Source organism: Acipenser ruthenus, chromosome 1, assembly GCF_902713425.1.
Source record: "Acipenser ruthenus chromosome 1, fAciRut3.2 maternal haplotype, whole genome shotgun sequence".
Lineage (NCBI taxonomy): Eukaryota > Metazoa > Chordata > Actinopteri > Acipenseriformes > Acipenseridae > Acipenser > Acipenser ruthenus.
The window spans coordinates 30,023,353-30,045,842 of NC_081189.1; the positions used below are offsets into that span (position 1 = coordinate 30,023,353).

The 22,490-nt window shown below is 36.5% G+C and overlaps 1 protein-coding gene across 3 annotated transcripts in view; it reads left to right on the plus strand.

Annotated features, from left to right (window-relative positions):
- The window catches only part of LOC117408624 (phospholipid phosphatase-related protein type 1), an 88,475-nt gene that overhangs the window by 41,545 nt on the left and 24,440 nt on the right, over positions 1 to 22,490 (plus strand). For 2 of the 3 annotated variants that reach the window (XM_059023406.1, XM_059023411.1), the window contains exon 3: positions 21,786 to 21,974. The exons of the other annotated variant lie outside the window; for it this stretch is intronic. In XM_059023406.1, the coding sequence (XP_058879389.1) occupies positions 21,786 to 21,974 (189 nt within the window). The remainder of the gene's footprint in view (positions 1 to 21,785; positions 21,975 to 22,490) is intronic. 3 annotated transcript variants of the gene reach the window in all.

Here is a 22,490-nt window from a genome sequence, read left to right on the forward strand (position 1 = left end):
TTCAGTCGTGTGGTGTTTTTACTCATGAGCATGGCTGTAAACATTCAGGTTGATCCTTTCGGGGGCCTGTAGGTTATGTGGCTGTCATCGTTGTGGAATAACTATAGTACTCTATGAATATTTATGGTGTATCCTCTAAAGTATGTAGCTCAAGGTGAACAAAAATGTAGTTATTAAGAAGGCATGGCAGAAATGCACAGTGCATACTAACAGTACCAAATATGGTTTTAATTGACATTCAATAATTGTTCCTTTTTAAATAGGAAACTATTGTGTGAATGGAGCTCACATACATTAACAGATTATAAAACTCTCAGTAGCTCTCAATAACCAGTATAATCATAGACTAAAACATTTAAGGAAAGGTGATAATGTAAAACTTTTGCCAGTTTATAACTCAAACTTCAATGGATTTTATCATTGACCACTAACAAAACATTATCTTATACTTCATTATTTTTTGGGTTTAATTTAAAAAGTGGACATCTGACTTGCTTTGAGATTACAGTACGTATACATGCTGTGTTAATCCTCTTACAGTGTATAATCTTATTAGTATTATCGGTATGCGTGACATAAAATAATATGATTTCATATTAAGTCAGCCTTAACTGAATACATTAATCATTAATTTGCTAGAGTTAAGCCGAAGTGAAACTTTGCTGATCTTGTATTTTAGTGACAACCAAATAAAGTTTTTAATATCAGATAGAGTATTTTGTTAAATTGTTAATTGAATACAAGTCCTTATAATGCATGTAAAATATACAGCTCTTAACCTAGCATTGAGATAGGTGATATTACTTTCATCACAACAACAAGAAAAATTGAATATTTTAGCACATAGAAATTGATGGTTAACCTATCATGAAACAAATATACATTGTGTCCAGCAATATCAAAAAGAGTCAGCATTTATTAAGCATCTAATTACATTTAGTAAATGTCTCAAAGCAATTCACAATTGGGAAGCAGCAGCATACTGGCATCCAAACTGAATTAAAGCAGTTATTATACATAGGACTGAGGCCAGGTTTTCAGCAAGATTTAAAAACTATTTTGCTGATGAAGCTTCCCTTAAAATGAAGGTTGGACAACATTTCAGCCTAAGTAAACCACAGATCGTGATTCAGAACATAATGTTGGATGGAATTCACCAAGTAGTTGTTTGTACTGTAGCTTGAGTTTTGTAAACTTGTGAAATGATCAGTGTAATGCACGGCTGTCAAACTTCTGAACCCTGCAGTTTAGACAAGGTATGAATTGGGGAAAAAACACCACTCCATGTGAATGAATCGTGCACATACAGTAGATAATGTAGCTTCAGATTTGACTGTTGTGACGTTTGTAATCATGCTGAGTGGTTCTTATAGCACTTTCTCAAAGCTTCTCTTCAGTTACAGTTGCCTGCCAGATATGTGATGAACAGGACTGCAGGCTTGATCAGTCTTTATATTGGTAAGTACCAATCTAGCTTTAATTGGTAACTGGAACTGAAAAACAGCCCCTAAACTCAAAACACTGAAAGCACAAGTGAAATTGCAATAAGAAACCACTCGGATCTTATTGCAAACAGGAACAGTAAGTTTGATCAAGGTTGGTGGTTTACCGAACCATCCTCTGTGCACTAGAGAAGGAGAGCCATGTTGAGTTTGGACAGACAGCATGTCAATGAGAAATGTCGGGAAACAGGCAAGCTCTGCAGCTGTTTAAATATGAACTTGAGCAGGAGAAAAAAAGTGCAATACAGTATCCAGTTAAAAAAAAAAAAAACATATACTTAAAAACACACCTTTGGGTATGGGTTTGTAAAAGGTACCCTGCATGGTTAATGCAGACTAGCAGTCCATATAAGCTGCGTACCTGCTGTTTTTACGCATTAAAAAAATCCGAAATACGCTGTTGACAGGCATTTAGATTCAAGTATTCACCGAAAGAGAAAGGCGGAAATCCAGAGCAGTACTGAGACTGCTTTACATGCAAAGAAACAAAAAACTGTGACTTCCATGTTCCAAAAGTCCACTGAAAACCATGAAGGACTAAACACATTAAATTTTGATCTGACAGAAGCATTTGTTTGCGCAAATATCCCTCTTGAAAAACTGGATAACCAAAAGTTATGTAAATTCTTCAGACTGAGTGTAGCAAATGGAGTGATTCCTTCATCAACCAGCTGAGACATGAATACTTACCTAAAGCTGCCGAATATTACAAGCAGGAGATTATGGAATTGGTCACTGACGAGTCGACTAATGCCCGAGATCAGTATGGGTTACACATTGTATTTGTTTTGCAAGACATAAGTGGTGAACATGCATCTGACGTACTAGAACTGAAAGCTGTCCTTGCAGATACACTTTACCTACAGGCTGTTAATTACAACACTGTTCCACAAACTATTGTAAAGTGTTTGAATAACTTTGACGTTGATTTTGATGATGTCAGTGCATTTATCTTTATATTTGATGTTTAAAAAATAATAATAATCTACACATAATTTATAAAATAGTTTTGTGCACATCCTGTGAAAAACAATACTTTACCCATGACACTGCCGTTAATTTTAAAGAAAAAACAATAAAAAAAAGGAACAGCAATATGTTTAATAAATAAATATGTTGATAAGATCATAAGTACTAACACCCATAGCAATGTAAAATATGGTATGACCAACTTTAAATTTATCACTTTCTATTGCATGTACAAACTTTCTGCACAAACCTGAGAGATATCTTTCACCACTCTTCTCAACAAATCTGTTTCAACTTCTCAGTACGTGAAGACTGTATTCTTTTCACACACCTCATTAGCTCGATCCAGCTGTGCTCAACTAGATTCAGAAATGTAGATTGGGTTATGTACCAAGAACCCCAGGAGTCAAACATTACTCACAGTGAACATGTATTGCATGGATAATATTAAAATGAATAGAGGGTGTCATCTGAACCACTTTATTTATGTATGTTTGTGAGCATGGATGTGCAAGCATTACACAGGAATCGACAGTAGTATACAGTATAAGCCTTTCTTTGTGAGGAAAACAATGTATTTTGTGCTTCATGTGAAAGTGCAACAAAGATGTTTGACTGTTTGGTATCTGAACAGAGAAGAGTTCAGTGTTGTGGTGGTCAGTATTGTTATTTAATATATATATTCTGTAACATCTGACCGGTACTTAATTACACTCATATCTTATTACCTCGTCTTACCAACAGGGGGCTATTACCTGGAACAGAAGTGTTATAAAAAAATAATAACGCCCACTACACAAGCTAACTCTGCATTTTATATTCTATAATTCAAAATGTATTTATAATACAGTTAATGTGGTTTTCGTGCCTCCCATAATATATGTATTCATACACCTACAAAAGCAGCAACAAGAAAGCTGTGTTCTGATGGTGTCAATGACTGACTGCTTTGGTTGAGCTATTGTATCAGCCCACCTGTTTTGATGATTCATATACCTAATCCAATAGAGTTATACACCATAATTATACAGTATTGTACCTCATAAAGATTTGTAAAGAAAAGACTCCTGCTGTCCATTTAAAAACGCACACAAAATAAAAATATACATTAGTTTTACATGATAGTTTGGGTAAGGGTATGGTAAAGGTAGAAATCCATCAGTTTTTATATGTAAACTCATGTCATCAGATTCAATGTATCTTAACCACTAAAGGTTTATTACATTGCTCCGAACCAGGGTCATACTTGCCTCCCACATGTTGTTGTTGGATTTTGTTTACAGCATTCTGCATTAGCTTAAACAGTTAGTTTACATTCCCAAGAAACACTTCGGCTTAGGTAACAACCTTGTGGTAAAATTGAATTTTCCCTTTGTAAATGCTCCGCCCAAAGGAACAGGAGATGTGCTTAAAAGAACACCTTCTGGCACCAATACCGCTTCAAATCTGATACAGGACTGTTTTGTAACATGATAACTCATCATCATCAAATTCAAATGGTTGATTCAATCATTCCAAAACTCACGTGTCATCACAAGAGTAATGTAGCGCTGCTGAGACCGGCGTTTATATTAGATCACTAGCTTCACATGCTACATGCAGTCGTTGAGAAGCTGCTAACACACAACGTATCATTATCAAAAATAATTCATTGTTTATTCTCAAATTTGTACATTGTTAATACAATAAAACATGTTAAGGTACACCAACAGGTTTGTATCTGGCCTACTTTCAGCACGCTTAAAATTATCAAAACCTTTAATAATGTAATAACTGCAGTAAACAAATATGCATTACATGTAGGCCTACCTTAAATTACATTTTCTATTATTATAATTTATTAATCCTGAGAGTCGCTTCCATCGCTGTCACTTATTAGCAGTTCATTACGCTCAAGCTACTCCTCATCTTCCTCAGATTCAACGGCAATGACAGTCCCGCTGTTTATTTACAATATTTGCACTGAACCATTCACATTTACTTTCTCATTCTTTCCTCTCCACTAAACTGACACTTTTGTAAAGGTTTTTCTTCCCCATTTCAATATATTGATGCTGTTGCGTATGAATCAACACATGTGCGTGCAAGCAGCCAACCATGACTCCCTCAGTTTCTGCAGTACCAGCTGAGCCAGCCCCCACAGGGCGGAACCTTGGGCTATGATGTAGTACAACACCAGAATGATCTACTGCAGGCATCAAAAACTGCTTATAAGAATGCCAAAGGGCTTCTCAATCAGAAATTGTGTGGCAGCATATGAGTCAGCAGAATTGAATGCCCCCAGTATTTAGGAAAATGCAGCTGGAAATACAAAATAGTATTTGTTCAGGATACTTCTCCAAAAGGTTTTTGCTTTTTTTGTGATTTGCATAATTATCAATTTTAGAAATTCTCACTAATTATAGTTCTTTGTGCAGCAATGAATTACACATGATTTGCATGAACAAATAGGGATAATGCTTTGCTCCAACTGGTATACTTGACTGTTCATTTGCAAACAATGTGCCCACTGGCCAGCATGTTGCCATTATCTCCCTCCAGGGAAGCATGTCCCTGCTGGGGGATACAGTGCAGGTGGGTGTACAGCAGTGGTGTGCCGTCAGGACCTTCAAGGTATTCTCTGCTGACCAGACAGTGCCAAGTAAACCGTCAGTCAAATGACATTACGTTGCCTCACTCACTTGCGTACAGTGTGCTTGCTTATACTATGAAGCATACTACTCTAATTATTATTTGTTCATTTGTCTGACGCCTTTATCCAAGATGACTTACAGGGTTTACTAGAGGTTTTTTTTTTAGAGTCTATGGGTTTCCTGAGGGTATTCTCCATTTCAGTTGAAGGTCCTGCGTGAGATTAACCAATAGGCGCGTTGTACAATGTCCTTTTTTTTAGACAGGTGACCAATCAGGAGTGAGCAGAGGCAGGCCATAAATCTCCCAGGGTATTCTCTGCCTCACTTGAAGGCCCTACTTTAGCAACCAATGGGAAAGTCAAAGCTCTGACAGCTGACCAATCATTAGTGAGCAACCCCAAAACATGAATATTCCTTGGTTAGCACTGCAGTTAGGAGGATAGCTGGATTTTGCACGATATTGCTTATAAATATACATTTATAAATACAAATACTTTTACAACATCTAATTATTTCGAATTTTATTTTACACTAAAATAAAAAAAAATGTGAGAAAACAGAGACATCATAGTCGATTTGGTTACGAATCCTTTTTCAAGGAGAACTTTCCCTGAAAAATTGGAGATTGTTAAAAAAGGATAGCAGTTGAATTGAAAAAAAACAGGTTGCATAAAACGACGAAACTGCACCGAACGCCCTGCCTTGCTATTTACAGTATTTCTGCCACAGACAAGCAGTAGGCATGCTCTTCTTTTCCTGCTCATGTTAACTAGCATCTGATTTGCTGGTCCCATTCTACCAGCAAATCAGTTTTGAAAATGCAGGTACGCCTCTCTGTGTATACACTGTAAACAACAAGAAAAAAAAAGCGCGCCACGTATCCAGAGCAGGGCGACAAGCTTGTATTCCTGGCAAACAGCCTGTAAATAAATTGTGCACACTGAAGAAAACTGACTGATATAGTTTGTGCTTCTTTGGAGTTTCAAAATGAACTGTTATATAATGAATATTTAACAATATTCAATAACGCTAAAAAAAATTTAAAAAAAATAAACGACCAGTGATTTTGGAGTAACAATCAGCTTGACATAGCGAGTCTGCATGTAGTGGTAAGTAAATCAATGTATTATTATTATTTTTATTATTATGTTTTAGGCAGGGGTTTCCACATTGTGTGTTTCACAGATAGTGAAGGTTAGGTGGGACAGTATTAACAAGATGCAATGAGTGATGCTGCAGCTGTCACTAAATTAAAAAAAAAAAGACATTTTTCATAAACCTGTGTCTAGTTTATATAGATTACATTCCAACGTACTGTAGTCCGTTTGGAATAAGTATTTTAGTAACACTCCTGTACTATGTTATGCGTGTTGCGAATGTTGTGGTTTTTTTTTTTCTCCTGACGTTACCAAGGCGTAATTACCCCTCGGATTCAATTGTTGTGCTCAAGCTTTTACTTAACTGCAGTGATATTAAAATAATCACATCGGGGGAGAGGAATGGAGTTAAATGTATGAGGGCGGTACAATCATCGATATTTATTCGAACGATTGTATTTTGTGTGCCCAATTAATCGATTGCTATTTTGAGGCTTAACTGACAGCCCTAGCAGTTACAGCAGCTGCACCAGAAATTGTGTGCTGTTCTGTCACAGGATCCCGATCTCCCTCACTATCTGGATCAGATTCCCAGGAATCTGAATCCTTTCTTTCAGTTTCAATAGGGCCTATTTGGAGCTCTATGATTGGCTCAAATTCATACGGCACTAGAAAGTTTTTACCAATAGAGTGTAGCTCTTCAAATTCTGATAAAGAACTGTCACTCCAGTGCTCTTGTGAGATTTGCCATCTTTGGTTACAAACCTGCCGGTCGATCACTCTAGCCAGTGACGTCATTAATACACATTAATATGTAACTAAAACAGAAACAAACCCTCATATTCAATTACAATATATTCAACAAAATATTATAAAAAAGAAGGCACTATTTACTGAGGTGTTTATGCAGTAGGGCTGCAGATTGCCCTGTGTGTGCTAGTTATGAAAGGGGCTTGTGTTTATAGGTTTAATTCGATGTGGCTCCACATACGTACACAACCTTATGGCAAGAGCTGTTTTCACATCGGATTCTGACCGTGTTTTCATGTACAAGAACTGCCACTACTTTTACATTGCAGATTCATTTTCTTTTCATACAAGTTTGACCGGCACTACTTTCTTAATGGAATTGGTCCCTGATGTATTGAGCAGTCACTTAAGGTGCAGCTGTGTCTAAAGTTTAAGATAAAGTACAGTGCTTTTTTGACAGCTTTTTTTAATGGAACTTGAAACGTGTACCCTTAGTATCTTTAGAGAAGTTTAAATTGGGAATTAAGGGGCTAAAACTATAACAAGTTATTTAAATAATGTGGTTTTTTTTATAAAAATAACTTTTTTCTTTTGATTTATAGAAAAAGTTGTATGTTCATGAAAATATTTGAGTAGTATGCTGCGCTGAAGGTGCAGAGGAATAAGTATAGTAAAATTATTCCTAAAGAGCAATAGTTAATAAACTATGAACTGCTTACAATAACCCCTGCAGAAAGTGGTATTTTGCTGCCATCTGCTGGAACATGGTAATATTGTATGATGTTGAAGTAATATTGCATTGCTGTACAAGTGCACTTTTTAAAACTCTTAGAATACAACTTTGCAAGGTTATAATAGACACGTCTTATATATGATACAGCAGCAAACAATAATGAAATTAAATAAATAAGTAAACCAGCCAAATAAATAAATATATCACTTGTCGTGTATCAACACATGAAATTAAGAGAATAAGAGTAAAGCAATAGGCAAGTGTATGTTGGTGGTGCTCAGTGTTATTATAGAAGGTTCTAACACGGATTGTTGAAGGGGAAGTAGTGTACCTGAGCAGGAAACTCTTGCCTAGAGAACAAAATTACGCTACGGTAGCGAAAGAATGCTTAGCAGTAAAATGGGCGGTTGAATCTCTCCGATATTATTTGCTGGGTAGGGAATTCACCCTAATCACACACCATGCAAATGCAACAATGTAATCGTGCATGTGCAAGCTAAATATTTGACTTTTTTATGCTGTCTCTAATCCTGAAACCAGGAGCTACGAGAGCAGGCCTGCAGCTACAAACTAAAGATTGCAGGAATCAAGATTTACCTGCTCACCTCAATACAATTAAGATACTACATCATTGGCAGTGGAAGCAGCACTCAAAATAGCTATTTCCTGTAATGAATAGTGACACTATACAAATCCCACTATGTATCTAATGAAGCCAATTATGTATGATCTGGTCTCGATATTTAATTTATACAGTTACCGTTTTAGTAGTCATTCTCAAACTGGTTCATAATACACACAAATGTAATTCAGGTCAACCCAGAACATTGTAAACAACTCAGCAAAGCCCGATACATCTGGCTGTATAGTAAGAATTTATATAGACATACTGGGGCTGATGTAAGGACAGGCGGAGTGCAAACAAATGCGGCTGCAAAATCCAAATTGCCTAGCGGCCAGGCAATTATTTTGCACTGCGGCCTATGTAAGCTTAAGAGCAGTGCAAGTTACTCAACACACACAAATAATTAGCTGCAATCATGATAATGAGGGTCGCAATGAGCGTCGTCTGTGCATCGGGGTATTTAGCGGCCGCACTTACAGCCCAGAGGTGAGGTGAGTTAGGAGTAGAGAGAGGAAGGGCAGCAAAGTCCTCTTGGTGTACAGAAAAGAAAAGAACAGTTTTCTGAGGAGGAGCTGAGAGTCCTTACTGCTGAGGTCACTCAGCATGAAATTTAGTTATTTGGAAAAGCCTCAGCCAACATTATGCTACCAAAGATGCCATATGGTCCTCTATAGTAGAGAAAGTCAATGCTGTCGGTGTTACCAGGAGGACAGTCACCCAGGTGATGAAAAGGTGAAATTCAGCTATTAGATCTAGGATGACCTGCGGAGTGAGACGATAACGCCTTGCCACCGCATCCTCCAGCATCCCAAACAAAGTGACCCTGGGTTTAAATATGCAGGGTCTTCTCCGTCTTGCCCTTCTCTAAAGATACTAAGGGTACACATTTCAAGTTCCATTAAAAAAAGATGTCAAAAAAGCACTGTACTTTATCTTAAACTTTAGACACAGTTGGTAAACAAGGAGGCAACAGCTTTACACATTTACTTTTAAAAAAGTAATCTCAGCCAATCAGTTTCCTAGTACAGTGGTCATTGTCCCCAAGGTAGAAATCCTTTATGAGCTAAAAGGAGTTTAGAATCTTGAAACTCAATTCAAACGGCAACATAAATTTCAGGTAGCTTAAGCAATTCAGTCCAAAATAAAACCTAAAAACATGTTTAAAAAATGTCTTCATACAAAAAAAATAATTCCTCCAAAAGTCACTTTTTTTTAGCAGGAACATTAATTCTTAACACTAGAAGGACCGGAGATATACTCATACCTAGAAGCCCTGCAGCAGTTTCTGACGGCTGTATTCAAAACACTATAAATAGTATAACAAAAGGAGAAACAGTCGGATGTAATTCGTTTTTTTTATTATTATTATTGAGTATGTCACATAAACATCTGAACAACCAAAACATATATATATATATATATATATATATATATATATATATATATATATAGATGTGTGAACATTTATTTATTTTACAAATCAAAACAAGAAAATATAAATAAACATGTGAACAGACATCGGTTTACCACATACATATTTATATGAAATGATAGCAATACATTTTCAATTCATCAGATGAGCAAAAGCAACTGAATAACATAGATAAATAAACTTAGAAAAAAAAAACATTTTACAGAAGCGTACAGCACAAGAAGTTATAAAAAAAGGTCTAATTTCTTTCTACGCACGTACGTCAAATGAAAACCCACTTACAGTACCGTGCCGTACGTGCGTACGTCACATTTCCCATTCTATTCTATGATCGGTTTCTCAGTCTAGCGTTTCAGGTTTCATTCTCTAAAGCAGTGCTAGTACTGTAGAATGTGCAATGAAAGTTGGGGGAGGGTCAGGTGACATTTTTATCCAATTGCATGTCATGTAGCGATTCCAATCTACCTGTGGGCGTTTAGAAGACTGAGATATATTATATAAATTTCAGATGGCACCTGCAGCAACTTTTACAAGTATATACTGTATATAGCATTTTAAATTATTATGTTTTGTTTTATTATTAGTTTTACTTGTTTAGTTGTAGTTTATATAGTTTTTAGCGAACACTAAACATGGCAACGTACATGGTCTTTCTATAATGAGCAATGGGAGTGAAGTTGGTTCGGAGGATTTTGATACCGGCGACAGTGATGCTGACTTATCACTCAGCGATGATGATGAAAAGGGTGTGGAGCTAAGAACAGTACATACAGTACAAACAGAAGAGCATGCAGCTACTTTACAGGCAAGCCGGGCTGCAAATGGGAAGCTGTTTGGTTTGAAATGGCAGTGCTGTGATGAAATACTATCAAAACACAGCACTGGGTATAAGGCATTGAGGCAGCCAGATCCATCACAATGCCTGCACAAAGTAGCTGTATACATGCATTTGTGACTATCCCTCCAACTCAAGGGAAGCAGAGACTGCAACAAAGGTGCAGGGTCTGCTATGAAAATGAAAACAAAAGACACAAGAAAAATGTGCAGTCCGGGTCCTGTTGTATTGAACATTTCAATAAATGGCACAGAGCAAGTCGATAATGGCACACGTTTTGATGTTGTTTGATTTTTATTTGATAAATACTGTTTACTGATTATTATTATTGTTATTAGCAGTGTTTTTGTTTTCATTGTTAAAAAAAACACAAACGTTTCATTTTTACATCTGGAGTTGAAGTGGTTAAATGCACAGGAAAGTATATTAAACTGAGGTCAAACATAAACTAGGGGATTTTATACTTAACTTTTAAAACTAAAGATTCTGGAAACTGCAGGGTTTCCTCAGGCAAACAAGTTTTCAGTACTTGCTTTGAAATTCATGTAACATATTACTTCACTGAATGAGAATGAGATGAGGATCATCTGCCAACGCTGGTGCAGCTCTTATCTGTGAGAGCACGAAACTGGCAGATTCATAAAAGAATCGAAATATACTTTGGGGGGAGATTCAATCTAAGTTGTCAGTGTCTATGAATTATACAGCAGGTGCCGATACCCTGGATTTTTTTTTTTTTAATATGCTTTTATTCTGATTTCAGGTATATACAGAGGGCTTTGAAAATGGTTAGTGTTGTTGACGTCATACTGCAGGTAAAAAGTCTGTCAAAGCCTTATATCTCACAGACCATTTGAAGTACTTTTAATAAGGCTGACCATTAAAAAAATACTTCATTTTGCATTTAGAAACTGATGTTATATAAAAGCAGAAACTAGAAGAAAATACACACGCACGCACACATTCACGCACACACACACACACACATGCACGCACGCACACAGTCGCAGACAAAAGTATTGACACCCTACACTTAATATAAGATAATTGAAGAAAGCATGTTAAATACAAGCATTAAGTGAACATTAGCCAATAATTAATGACAAAGACCGAAATACACAATTTCTGGTAATTTAACTAACAATCTTTATATTAAAAAAAAGCACTTAAGCAATTTCAAATATTTGTTCATGACAAAAGTATTGGCACCTTAACAGTCAGTACATTTAAAAATCTGTAACAATTTAATAGAAGGAATTAAAAAATATATGTTCATTGATTGAAAACCATTACACTGTAACTGAGCTGCATTATAAAGTCAAAGCCCTGTCTGCATTCACTAACATGTTACATCCCTGGGCACTGCCAGATGCTCTTTTTGTCCTGCATATGTTTTCTACAGTATGGCTGTACAGATTGGTATTGCGGCATTCTGTACGGCAGCATCAATGCTCGGAAAAGACTGGGGTGTTCTGCACGACAGATTTGTGAAGGTCTTTGAATCATCTTCAAACAACAATGACAAGTTTAAAGGAAGGATATGAATCTATCATTTTTAAGCTGTCAGTTGAATAGGTGTTATGACTTCCATCACAGTAGTTGTTGTGTATCATGTTTTGAAAACAACATTCTCCTGCTGGCAACAAAAATAAGATTTTATGATATCATGGGATAACATTTTAGTGAAAGTACTTGATAAGTCTCACGTTTTTTAAACCAACAAAATGGTGTTTGACATTTAACAGGTAGTTGATCCTGACTCGGTAGGTACAGTACCATAAATACTGTGCAAAAGGGGGTTACATCTTTAGTTCTTCACCTACCTACATGTGCAAGCCACTTACTTGCAAGCATACAAACACCAGGTGTCTGGTATACAACTGATAGATACATTTACGTAAGTGGTAAACTTACATCACCTATTGATCGCTTTAATAACGCTTTGGGGCATTGAACTAAGGTGTCATTACACTGCAGCTGAATGTTTAGATATGTAAAAGAAATGTCAACTTGAAACCTTCCCAGATACAGGATGTGACAGGCTGTCAATGACTGAGTTCTAATACAGTTTCACTGTTCAAGATTTAACTGCCGTGAACTTATGAGATGTGGCTGTGATCAGCATCATTCACAGCTGCCTTCGTTCTCCCTGGTTCCAACTTGTGCCTTATTTCTTTGTCACTGGACTGGAACAGGCACTAAAAACCAGTCCTGTGCTTTCCCATTGGAAGCAGACAGATACAACTGTAAAAGGATTGTGGGTTGGGGGAAATTGGTCTGTCCGAATCGCTGTGGTGGAGGAAGTTCTCTCAGCATTCAATGTGAAAGATGCTAGAGGCAGAAGTATGACCTTTGTTTAATATCTGGTTGCATATTTTAAACTTACGATTTCAGATGGCACCTGCAGCAACTCTAGACTTTTACTGCCAGGTTTAATAGCACATCTAGAAATGGCACAGGTTTAAATTAATAAGATTTTTTTCAGGAACCAAACTTGATAGGGTGGTTCTGTTTACATCCAGTTTCTCCATTGCCAGTGGTGACTGTCAGATGACAGTGGTGGAATAGCTGAAACAGTACTGGAGAACATCAAGGGCACCCATACTTGGCTAATGTAAAGCCAGAATGCCTAATGCCCTAATGTTTGTCAGCCTTTTGAGAAATACGAATCATATTGCAATTGTGCTTGAAGTGCACAATGTATTCTGTGGTCTTTCTTTATCACAAAGATGGAGAAGGTCCTACCAGATCACATGATGTATTCTCTGTGTACACTTTAATGATAATGTACATTGGAATCTTGAAAGATGAACGACTAGTAAAGTACACATGATCAGAGATTATTATTTTTTTAAGATTCTATACCTAATTGACTACCTGCAGTGCTTGCCAGCTGTGTGATATAGAAGTGAGTGGCTTCTCTGTAATGTTTTATGACATGCACTAAGTATGTGAAAGGAAAAGTAGCTATTAACCAGACAATAGGTCAGCATTCGGCATGCCACTGCCAGATGTTTGATCACCTGGAGTTGCCTTTACATACCTCTTTCGCATTTGTCTATTCCTTTATAATACTGAAGGTGCTTTAGCATGTATAAAGACAACAGAAGCACTGTTGTGGGATTCATTGAACTACAGTACTGATACACCAATTTATGAATATACTAAAATAAATAAAATTTCTTGAATGTTGCAAACAGACTAGAAATAATGACAATACAATGTACAGTGGCGGCTCGTGACTTTTTTGACAGGTGAGGCACAAATTACTAAATAGTTATTACCAACCCCCACTCAATGGCTAACGTACAAAAAGTAAATGTACTTTGTTCACTGAGAGCATTTTAATGCATTCAAATAACAGACTGCAGTTGCTGTGTAAAATATACAGTGCTGAGCATCATTAGCACTGTAAACAACACACAATTTACAGAATTGTGGATACAAGTTTTTATAATCAATTCGCAAATCAGAAACTGAAAACCATGTTTTATTTAGTTCTACAAGTCATTACGTGACACCAGCGTGGAACATTCGCTATAAAGACACAAAGACAATATCACAAAATCATTAATTTAAAAAAAAAAACAAAACAAGGCAGCTTGTCATATTGTGGCAAGAAATTGACAGAGATTAATCTTCCTTATTTAGTTGAATGAAGGAAACATGGCCAGCAATAGTTTTTTCACAGCGCTGCCTGCCATTTTATGCACTACTTGACGCATTTGTTTACTGTCTTTCTTAAAAATCTCCAGTGCTCGTGTTATTCTGCCGTCCTTAAAAATTGAACGTCTCTTTTCTTGGGATCTTACTGTAAAACTTATTTTCCTCAGGTCGCATATAATATCAGATTCAACTACATTGTTGAAAGAAAATTAAATTGCACAAATTCGAACTGCTCCAAATCCAGTGGGTGCCTCACCAAGCTGCGATTACCACAGCAACACCTTCAGAAAGGGACCCCAGCATGGTGAGTTGCCATGGGAACAAGCAGCTTTGTGAGGCACTCAAGGTTTGTGCCTCACACAGCAGTGCGGCAGCACTACATTGTTCTACATTTCCGGCATTGCGCTTTCACTACTGGTGAAAGCGAGTTGTGACTTTTAAAAAATGTCACAAGCGCGTCTGTGGCCTTTAGTGTGTTTAATATGCTTAACTTTGAATGTGTTTCTCAATTAAATAAAATGTTTTTTCAGCCTTTAGGAATTATTCTCACTTGCCACGCCTGACGAGCCGCCTGTGATATCAGACCTATGCAGTCTTCTCCTGAATTAACACCTAGTTAGTTTTACCCTTTGATGTGGATTAAAGTGCGGTTCGCTTGGAGTTATATTAGGGTGGTCAAACGTATTTTTAGATTTCAACAAACAAAACCCAGAATAGGTTATTATCAATAGTTTTTATTTAAACATATCTACAATTAAAATACAAAAAAGTGTAAAAACATATTTTTTACGCATCAAATTAGACTACATTTCCTGCCCAGTGGCCATCTTGGATTTTACGCTACAACTGGTCCTGGTTTGTGCAAGAACGATCCCTTGGCACTTACACTGTCTGATGTAATTCTTTGTGAACAAGAAAGAATTTTTTTATGAAAAGCTAAACTAACTCAAACTTAATGCTGAGAATTTTATTGGAAGCACAGGTAAAGCATTTTAAAGAAGGTCACGATATTAGGGAGCTAGACATCGAAAGTGTGCAAATGTGCTGTAGTGTTGTTTTTCTAGCGTACTGTATTATATATTAAGCCTTTTTTGCAGTCTTTTTTTCTTTTTCTTTTCACTCTGAAACTGTTTCAGTACTGTTTTTTTCTGTCCTATGTACTCCATCGTATTGTTGTTTTAAACTTATATAAATGTTTAAATGTGCTGTACTGTACTTTCGTTTCTTTCTTGAATAAGTACAGTGTGTTGTATAGAAAATACCAATATACAGTGCTTAATGGAAAAAAAAAACTAGATACAGGACAAGAACTAAAAATCACAAATCCGAACGACCACAATTCCGAACTGAAAGTATGTCCCCCCCAGGCGTTCGGATTTGAGACATTTTACTGTATATGTGAAACCTCTGAGAATCACGTAATTGCACCAGAATGCGCATCAAACCAAGTGAACTGAGATCACTTGAAATGGTCTTCTCGGTTTGCTTGGAAGTGGACGTGGTATGTTTGCCACTTTGCTCCGTTTCAAATTTTTGAAATGTGAAACCCAAATGTATTCCAGTTCACTTGGAAACAAACCGCTCCAAACAGCAATGTAAATAGTGGAAGTGTCGTACTTCAGCAGCACCAAGGAAAGTGTCTCTCCTTGTTGCACGTGCGCAATGCAGGGCATGTCAAAAACACACACACATACATATCGGAGAAGAACACCATAATGTCACATGTACACAACAGCACATTGGGGTTATTCAATGATATGACGCTAATACAAGTGTTTGAGATTTACTATTGCAGCATGCACATTCTTTAAGCATAATAGCAAAACTGTCACAAGGCAAAGTCACAGGCAATATCTGAAATGACAATTGAATAATGATTTAGCACGTGTATTGCGTCTGGCTTTATTGTAGTTGTGCCATATACACTCGCAGGAAAACATTGTTCCAAGACAAAGCATTGCCTGAGTTTAGTAAACCAGCTCCTGTTAAGAACATAAGAACATAAGAAAGTTTACAAAGGAGAGGAGGCCATTCAGCCCATGTTGCTTGTTTGGTTGTTAGTAGCTTATTGATCCCAGAATCTCATCAAGCAGCTTCTTGAAGGATCCCAGGGTGTTGGCTTCAACAACATTACTGGGGAGTTGGTTCCAGACTCCCACAATTCTCTGTTTAAAAAAGTCCCTCCTATTTTCTGTTCTGAATACCCCTTTATCTAATCTCCATTTATGACTCCTGGTCCTTGTTTCTTTTTCAGGTCGAAAAAGTCCCTCGGCTCGACATTGTCAATACCTTTTAGATTCAATTCAATAGATTCAATTCAATTCAATGCAATCAATTGCATGCAATCACACAATCAGATTGCACAGAAATTGTATAGTGTATCGTGGCCTTTAAAGGACAACAGGTGGAGCAGGAAGTAGGAATAGATTGCTTCTCAACTTAAATCTTCATTTGTCTTCTACCTTGGCAGAATTGTATTTACCATAAACCCATATCAGCTACTGTTTTGTTTGATTGAATTTTATGGTGCTTTTGTCCTTAATAATAAGTAGTCTGTTGATGTGAGATCATTTGACATTAGCTTAAATTCAGTACAGTATTATCTGTTGTATACCAGCTCAATATACTCTGCCTTCAGAACAATATTAAAAATATGTTTAGCTTAAATTGATTTTATCAAAATACATTTTCTTTTCACAATTTAACATGCACAGTATAACCATATAAACCCATCTAAAATAATGTCAGACATGCCCTGTTGGTATCTGCTATTGCAAATGCTGAAGTCATTTTCATCTACAGAGTACTGTATCATTTCAAATAAAAACTATGTAATAACAGCTTGTGGAGGTGCCTTTAGGCAATCCTACAAGACTCATTAAACTTAGAGTACTTTAAAATCATGCATCAATACCAAACCATTGAGAAATTCCATAACAATGATTTATTAGCTAAAGAGACCCAGTATGCTATTAGAGCCAGAAGTAGAAAATATCATTACCAAGCTCCGAAACGTGTTATAGCTTTCAAAGACAGCAGAGATACTATGCTGTACACTTTTTATAGAAACTTGTTTGAGGTAAATTAGGGATGCAACGAATGGTTATACCTGACCAACTTTCCAATGCCCTTGTTTCCAGGTTGCTGTGTCTTTTTGATTACTTACTTATTTGGCAGTGTTTACCCCTACATTTGAACCCACTCCCTTTTAATAATTCTACAATTTTGTCACAACTTTCAGGCATGGTTCATTACTTGCACTTCACACTGGGCTTTAAGACGGTAGAGATAGTGCAGTCTCTACATTTCGTTTATACACAGGAGGAAAACGTGTAGCTCACCTTACTCCAAAATGAACTATACCTCCTACAGTAAAAGGATTGTGAACCAGGATCTGCATTGCACAAGATTGTACCTTGCCTTAGCATAAACATCTACCTCACACTACTTGTTTTTTCCCAGTGTGTACACAGTCATGGTTGAAAGCTGGGACAAGGTTTGGGAATTTGATTTGAACACATCCAGTATAAACATCTGCACTTTGGGCTTGATAACTAATGTGAAGACGAGGAACAATTGCATATTAACTACAGTAGACAAGAGCTTGATACTAAATTGTATGGTGCTGTGTGTGAAAACAGTATTAACTTATTTTTTTCACATTGTAAAACTGGGTTTCACCTGCCCTTGTGTACTACTGGTATATAGGCAATTGCTTAAAGTCAGCTGTCATGGTGACTCCTCCATACTGTACAAGCAGGTTGGTTGAGACACATTCCGGACATCCCACTGGACTAACTACTAGATATTAATAGCTGTATGATATCTTCCAGATGTAGATTTACTTTTCTCAGTAGCTGTCCATTTAAGACAATAGCTATGCCAGTGTAGCTCTATTAATATTGTACTTTCTACAGAATTCTCGTTTGTATGAATTCCAAGGGACCAGCAAAGAAATGTGACTTACTGGTAATTTGTATTCTCAGTAATCTAAAGCCAAATGCATACTGTCAGTTTTTTTTATTGAAGTTACAGTAACACTCAAATACATTTTGCAATTACAGAACAATGAAATGTATTATAAATTTAGAAGTACTGTGAAAACGTATACATTAAATGAACTGCACTTGAAACCTGCCGGTCCCATTCTGATCACAGGCATTTTTAAACCACAAAAGCAAGGCGTCCTGAACATTAGGTTATTGAGCAAATCAGAAACTGTTTGCATCCTGTTCATCAGCCTGTATTATTGTATCCAGTTTTTTTTTTTTTTTTTAATGGGTGACAAAGTGCCGTGGGAATGTTGAAATCTGTAGCAACATCTTTCTTTTTCTTGTACGCAAGGATAGTGCACATTTATTATGTGAGCACTGTGGTAACTCAAAAATCATCATAGCATCTGTCGTCCCCAAACAGCACTAAAATACAATGCAGAGGCGCTAATGTGGATGCAAGTTAATATATTTCCCAATATCCTTTACACTGTTTGAATAGTTTTGTTTTATTCACATTTTTCTTCCCTGGGAGGGTTCCAAAGTAATTTGCACCAACAGGAAATTTGTGTTAAGTGAATTCATATTATAAGAAGTAATTTACAATAAACGACTGCTAAATTTAGCCGGAACCTTGTAGAACATTCATACTATCAGAAAATTTGCCTAATCTGTGTTTGTTTTAATGAGAATTGACTGTATAGCAGTGATACCATGTTACACCGTGTTTGTTTTATGGTTCAACAATGAACTATTATCATGGTCAACTCTTACCGGGTTGTCTCTTACTTGGTAAACCAACACCAGACCATGGCAGATATATAGAACCACAGCCAAGCCATGTTAAGCTCTTACAAATGTTCATTGTCAAATCTGAGTTTTGAAATATAGTTATTAGATAACCAGTAATTAATGTACAGCGAGGACTAGTATAAAATGGTACCATGGTTTACTGAATATCCAAACAATGTATTGGTTTGGGATGACAATATCTGAAACTTGGTTTGATTTCTGACTTGAATACTTATATAACAAATAATTTTAATAGAATATAGCATCTACATATTCTTTTTAACAGACATGAATGCTGAATGCTTTTTAGCACATCCCAGATTTTTGACTACTGGGCATATTGAATAGTCACCTGCTGCCAAATCAATATCTTTATACATAAGTAGCATACAGAGTGCTAAAATCACAAATCAAATCGACTGAACTGTCTGCTGTGTCACAATGGGTGGCTCACATTGAGGCAGAGCAAGAGCCGTTTCATATGCATGCCTTCGATTTTCAGTGTTGATGTAAAAAAAAATGATGTCAATAATGCAGAACAGACCTAGAAAATGTTCAACTATTGCGTTGGTAAACTAGAATCATGTATTCCGGTATCTGCAGCCTTACCCATTACCCTACACATCTGCCCTACGCCTTGCAAAGAAGGATGTACTTAACTGTGCATTTGTATATAATTTAATCAGATGAATCAATTCTACCCCTACTGTTTTGAAGGCTGTCAGGACGTATTTATTTATATATTTTTGCTTTTTTAATTAAAAATCATTACTCAAACTATATAGTATGACAGTGAAGCTTTGCTGCTGGTGCATATATTGGCTGCAGAATGGATCTGTTGTGTGTGTATAGAATACCAGTACATTATGAGTGCAAGTTGCACACTGCCTGTGTCACTGAACAAATAGCAAGCCATAGCTCATACAATTGACTTGCACTAATCACTGATACAACAAACTGCATTCTTGGGAGTGGTTGCATTGATTTCCCTCACCATATTTACACCTTGTATGCATGCACCGTATCACAGTCTTAGATAACTGTTGAGCTCTTGTATCTCAGCAATGTAAAATAACGTCCCAATGGAGAACTGCTATAGGGAAAGCAATACATGAGCTACTAACCTCTGGAATATGCTCACAATTGTATTGAGAATGCTGACAATATCACGATTTATACAGAACTAAATTAATATGTTAATATCCATTTGTTTATATTAAACTGCTCTTGCATAGTTAAAGTAATTGTGTCTCGATATTGAGCTTTTGCAAAACCAGAGACAGCCACATGCTCTTTAAAGATTTTAAATTAACATTATATCATATGGTAATATAATATGTACAATAAGTATAATATTTTTTTTATATGAACAGATTGGCAATAACAATTGGTCTAAATTGCAAAGATGCTCCCAACTGTTGTTAGTAAATTATTATAAATACATTCATTAAATGCAAGTAACATTCCTATTGGCTAAAACAATATAGGTAGTGAATGTAAGAATAGTTTTCAATACAAAATTATCACTGATACAATTTATTTGAATCCGCTATCATAATTTTTGATATTATTAGCGTACTGTCTCTACAGATTTCCTTTTGGGTGAATTTGACATGACCTGCTCCTATCCTGGTGCTTTTACAGTATAACTTTTATTTTTTATATGATGACTGTAGTAAAACATAAAATACATATATCTGATCAGTAATGCAGTAAAATTCTGAACACAAAGGAAATCAAGTACCTCTGTCTTTAGTATATTAAAAAAGTATTGTTTATGCTGCAGGGAATACAGACCTGAAGCTTGGTGATGTGATAAATCGTGTTGCTGCTTTGCCCAGTGATGGAACTCTGGGTGTAAAATGGCTGTTTAGTGTTCTGTGGAGCCTAAAACATTAATGTCAGATTCAGACGTCGGGTAACAGCCAATAATGACAGTTTTGACAAATCAACCTGCATTTCATACTGTTCTCTAAAGGAGTCCACAGAGATGCAAATAGCTCCTTATCAATCATCGTTATATCTAAAAGGGAGGCTTGTTTTGTTGTAGCAATTTCTTGGGTACCACAAATCAAAAATAGCACAAGGCAGAAGTTCTTTATGGGCATCATTTTGGATCTGCCAGCCATTAAATAGCTACTTACTCACATGCTGGCATACCATGGAATAGAATTGTTTGCAAAATGGCACCATTCAATTACTGTCAGAGCCATTCTTGTACATTCATGTCTTGGCCATGGTTTTTAAGAGCATAAGAACAGTATGAAACTAATTTCACTTCAAACTCAGGCCTCGAGAAATGAAAACCTAGTCTAGTGTCAACCTGTCAAGTGGAAATTTGATGAGTACAAAACTCATTTGATTTCAAATCCACATTGATTTGTTAACCGTGGTATTGTCACTCTTGTGTCCTTTGATAAAGTTGTTGCTGAAAGCATCATTCCTCTATGAGTCGTTTGTGGTCCATCTTTGATTTGAGACGTTCATTAGAGAAGTCTGCCAAAAGGTTTATATAACAGATGTTACAAAGTAGGGAGCAAGCTTGAGAGAGAGAGAGAGAGAGAGAGAGAGAGAGAGAGAGAGAGAGAGAGAGAGAGAGAGAGAGAGAGAGAGAGAGAGAGAGAGAGATCCAGTCTTACAAAGGAGCAGTTGGCAAGGAGATGGAAGCAGGGTGTACTTTGGGACTACAAAAGATTTAAAGCACTGCTCAATCTGATGACAGATACTAATGTGCCCCTGTAATCATGCTGTACTTTCAGCTTGTCATCATGGCTGGGACTGTGCTGCTGGCTTACTACTTTGAGTGCACAGACACCTTTGGAGTGCACATCCAGGGTTTCTTCTGCAATGACGCTGACCTGATGAAGCCCTACCCAGGTGTAGAAGATGAGAGTTTCATCCCACCACTCGTCCTGTACTGTGTAGTTGCAGCCGCCCCCACAGCTATTGTAAGTAAAATCTTTCACCTACTGTATTCAGCTATTGGGGGTAACTTTTACTGCCCAGAATGAAAATTGTTAAGAACAATGGTTTATTATGTTCTGTTGGCTGTTTTTCTCTAAAAGGGGCTAACTTGTTTAATGTGGTGTTTTATAAATACATGCTGAAAAAACAAAAAAAAAATCATGGTTCTATATTGGTTTAAGCATTCTTTCTCAATGCTAGTTTTAAACAATTAGCACTTTGCATTGTTTCAACGGCACTAATAAAAAATACAAATAATAATATTAATAATAATAATTCTAACAGCAACAGCGACAACATATTTTTTAACTAACCCGTAAAATAACATAACTGACAAAGATTAAGACACCATAATCTACAAAGCATTTTGAAAATCAAATAAAAACTAAAGAAAACTAATGAATTAAAGAAGTGTTCAATCCTTACAGTTATTATTATTACTTTTTGTATACATTACTTTCAAATTACTGGTATGATGTAATTGTGATCAGCGAATACAG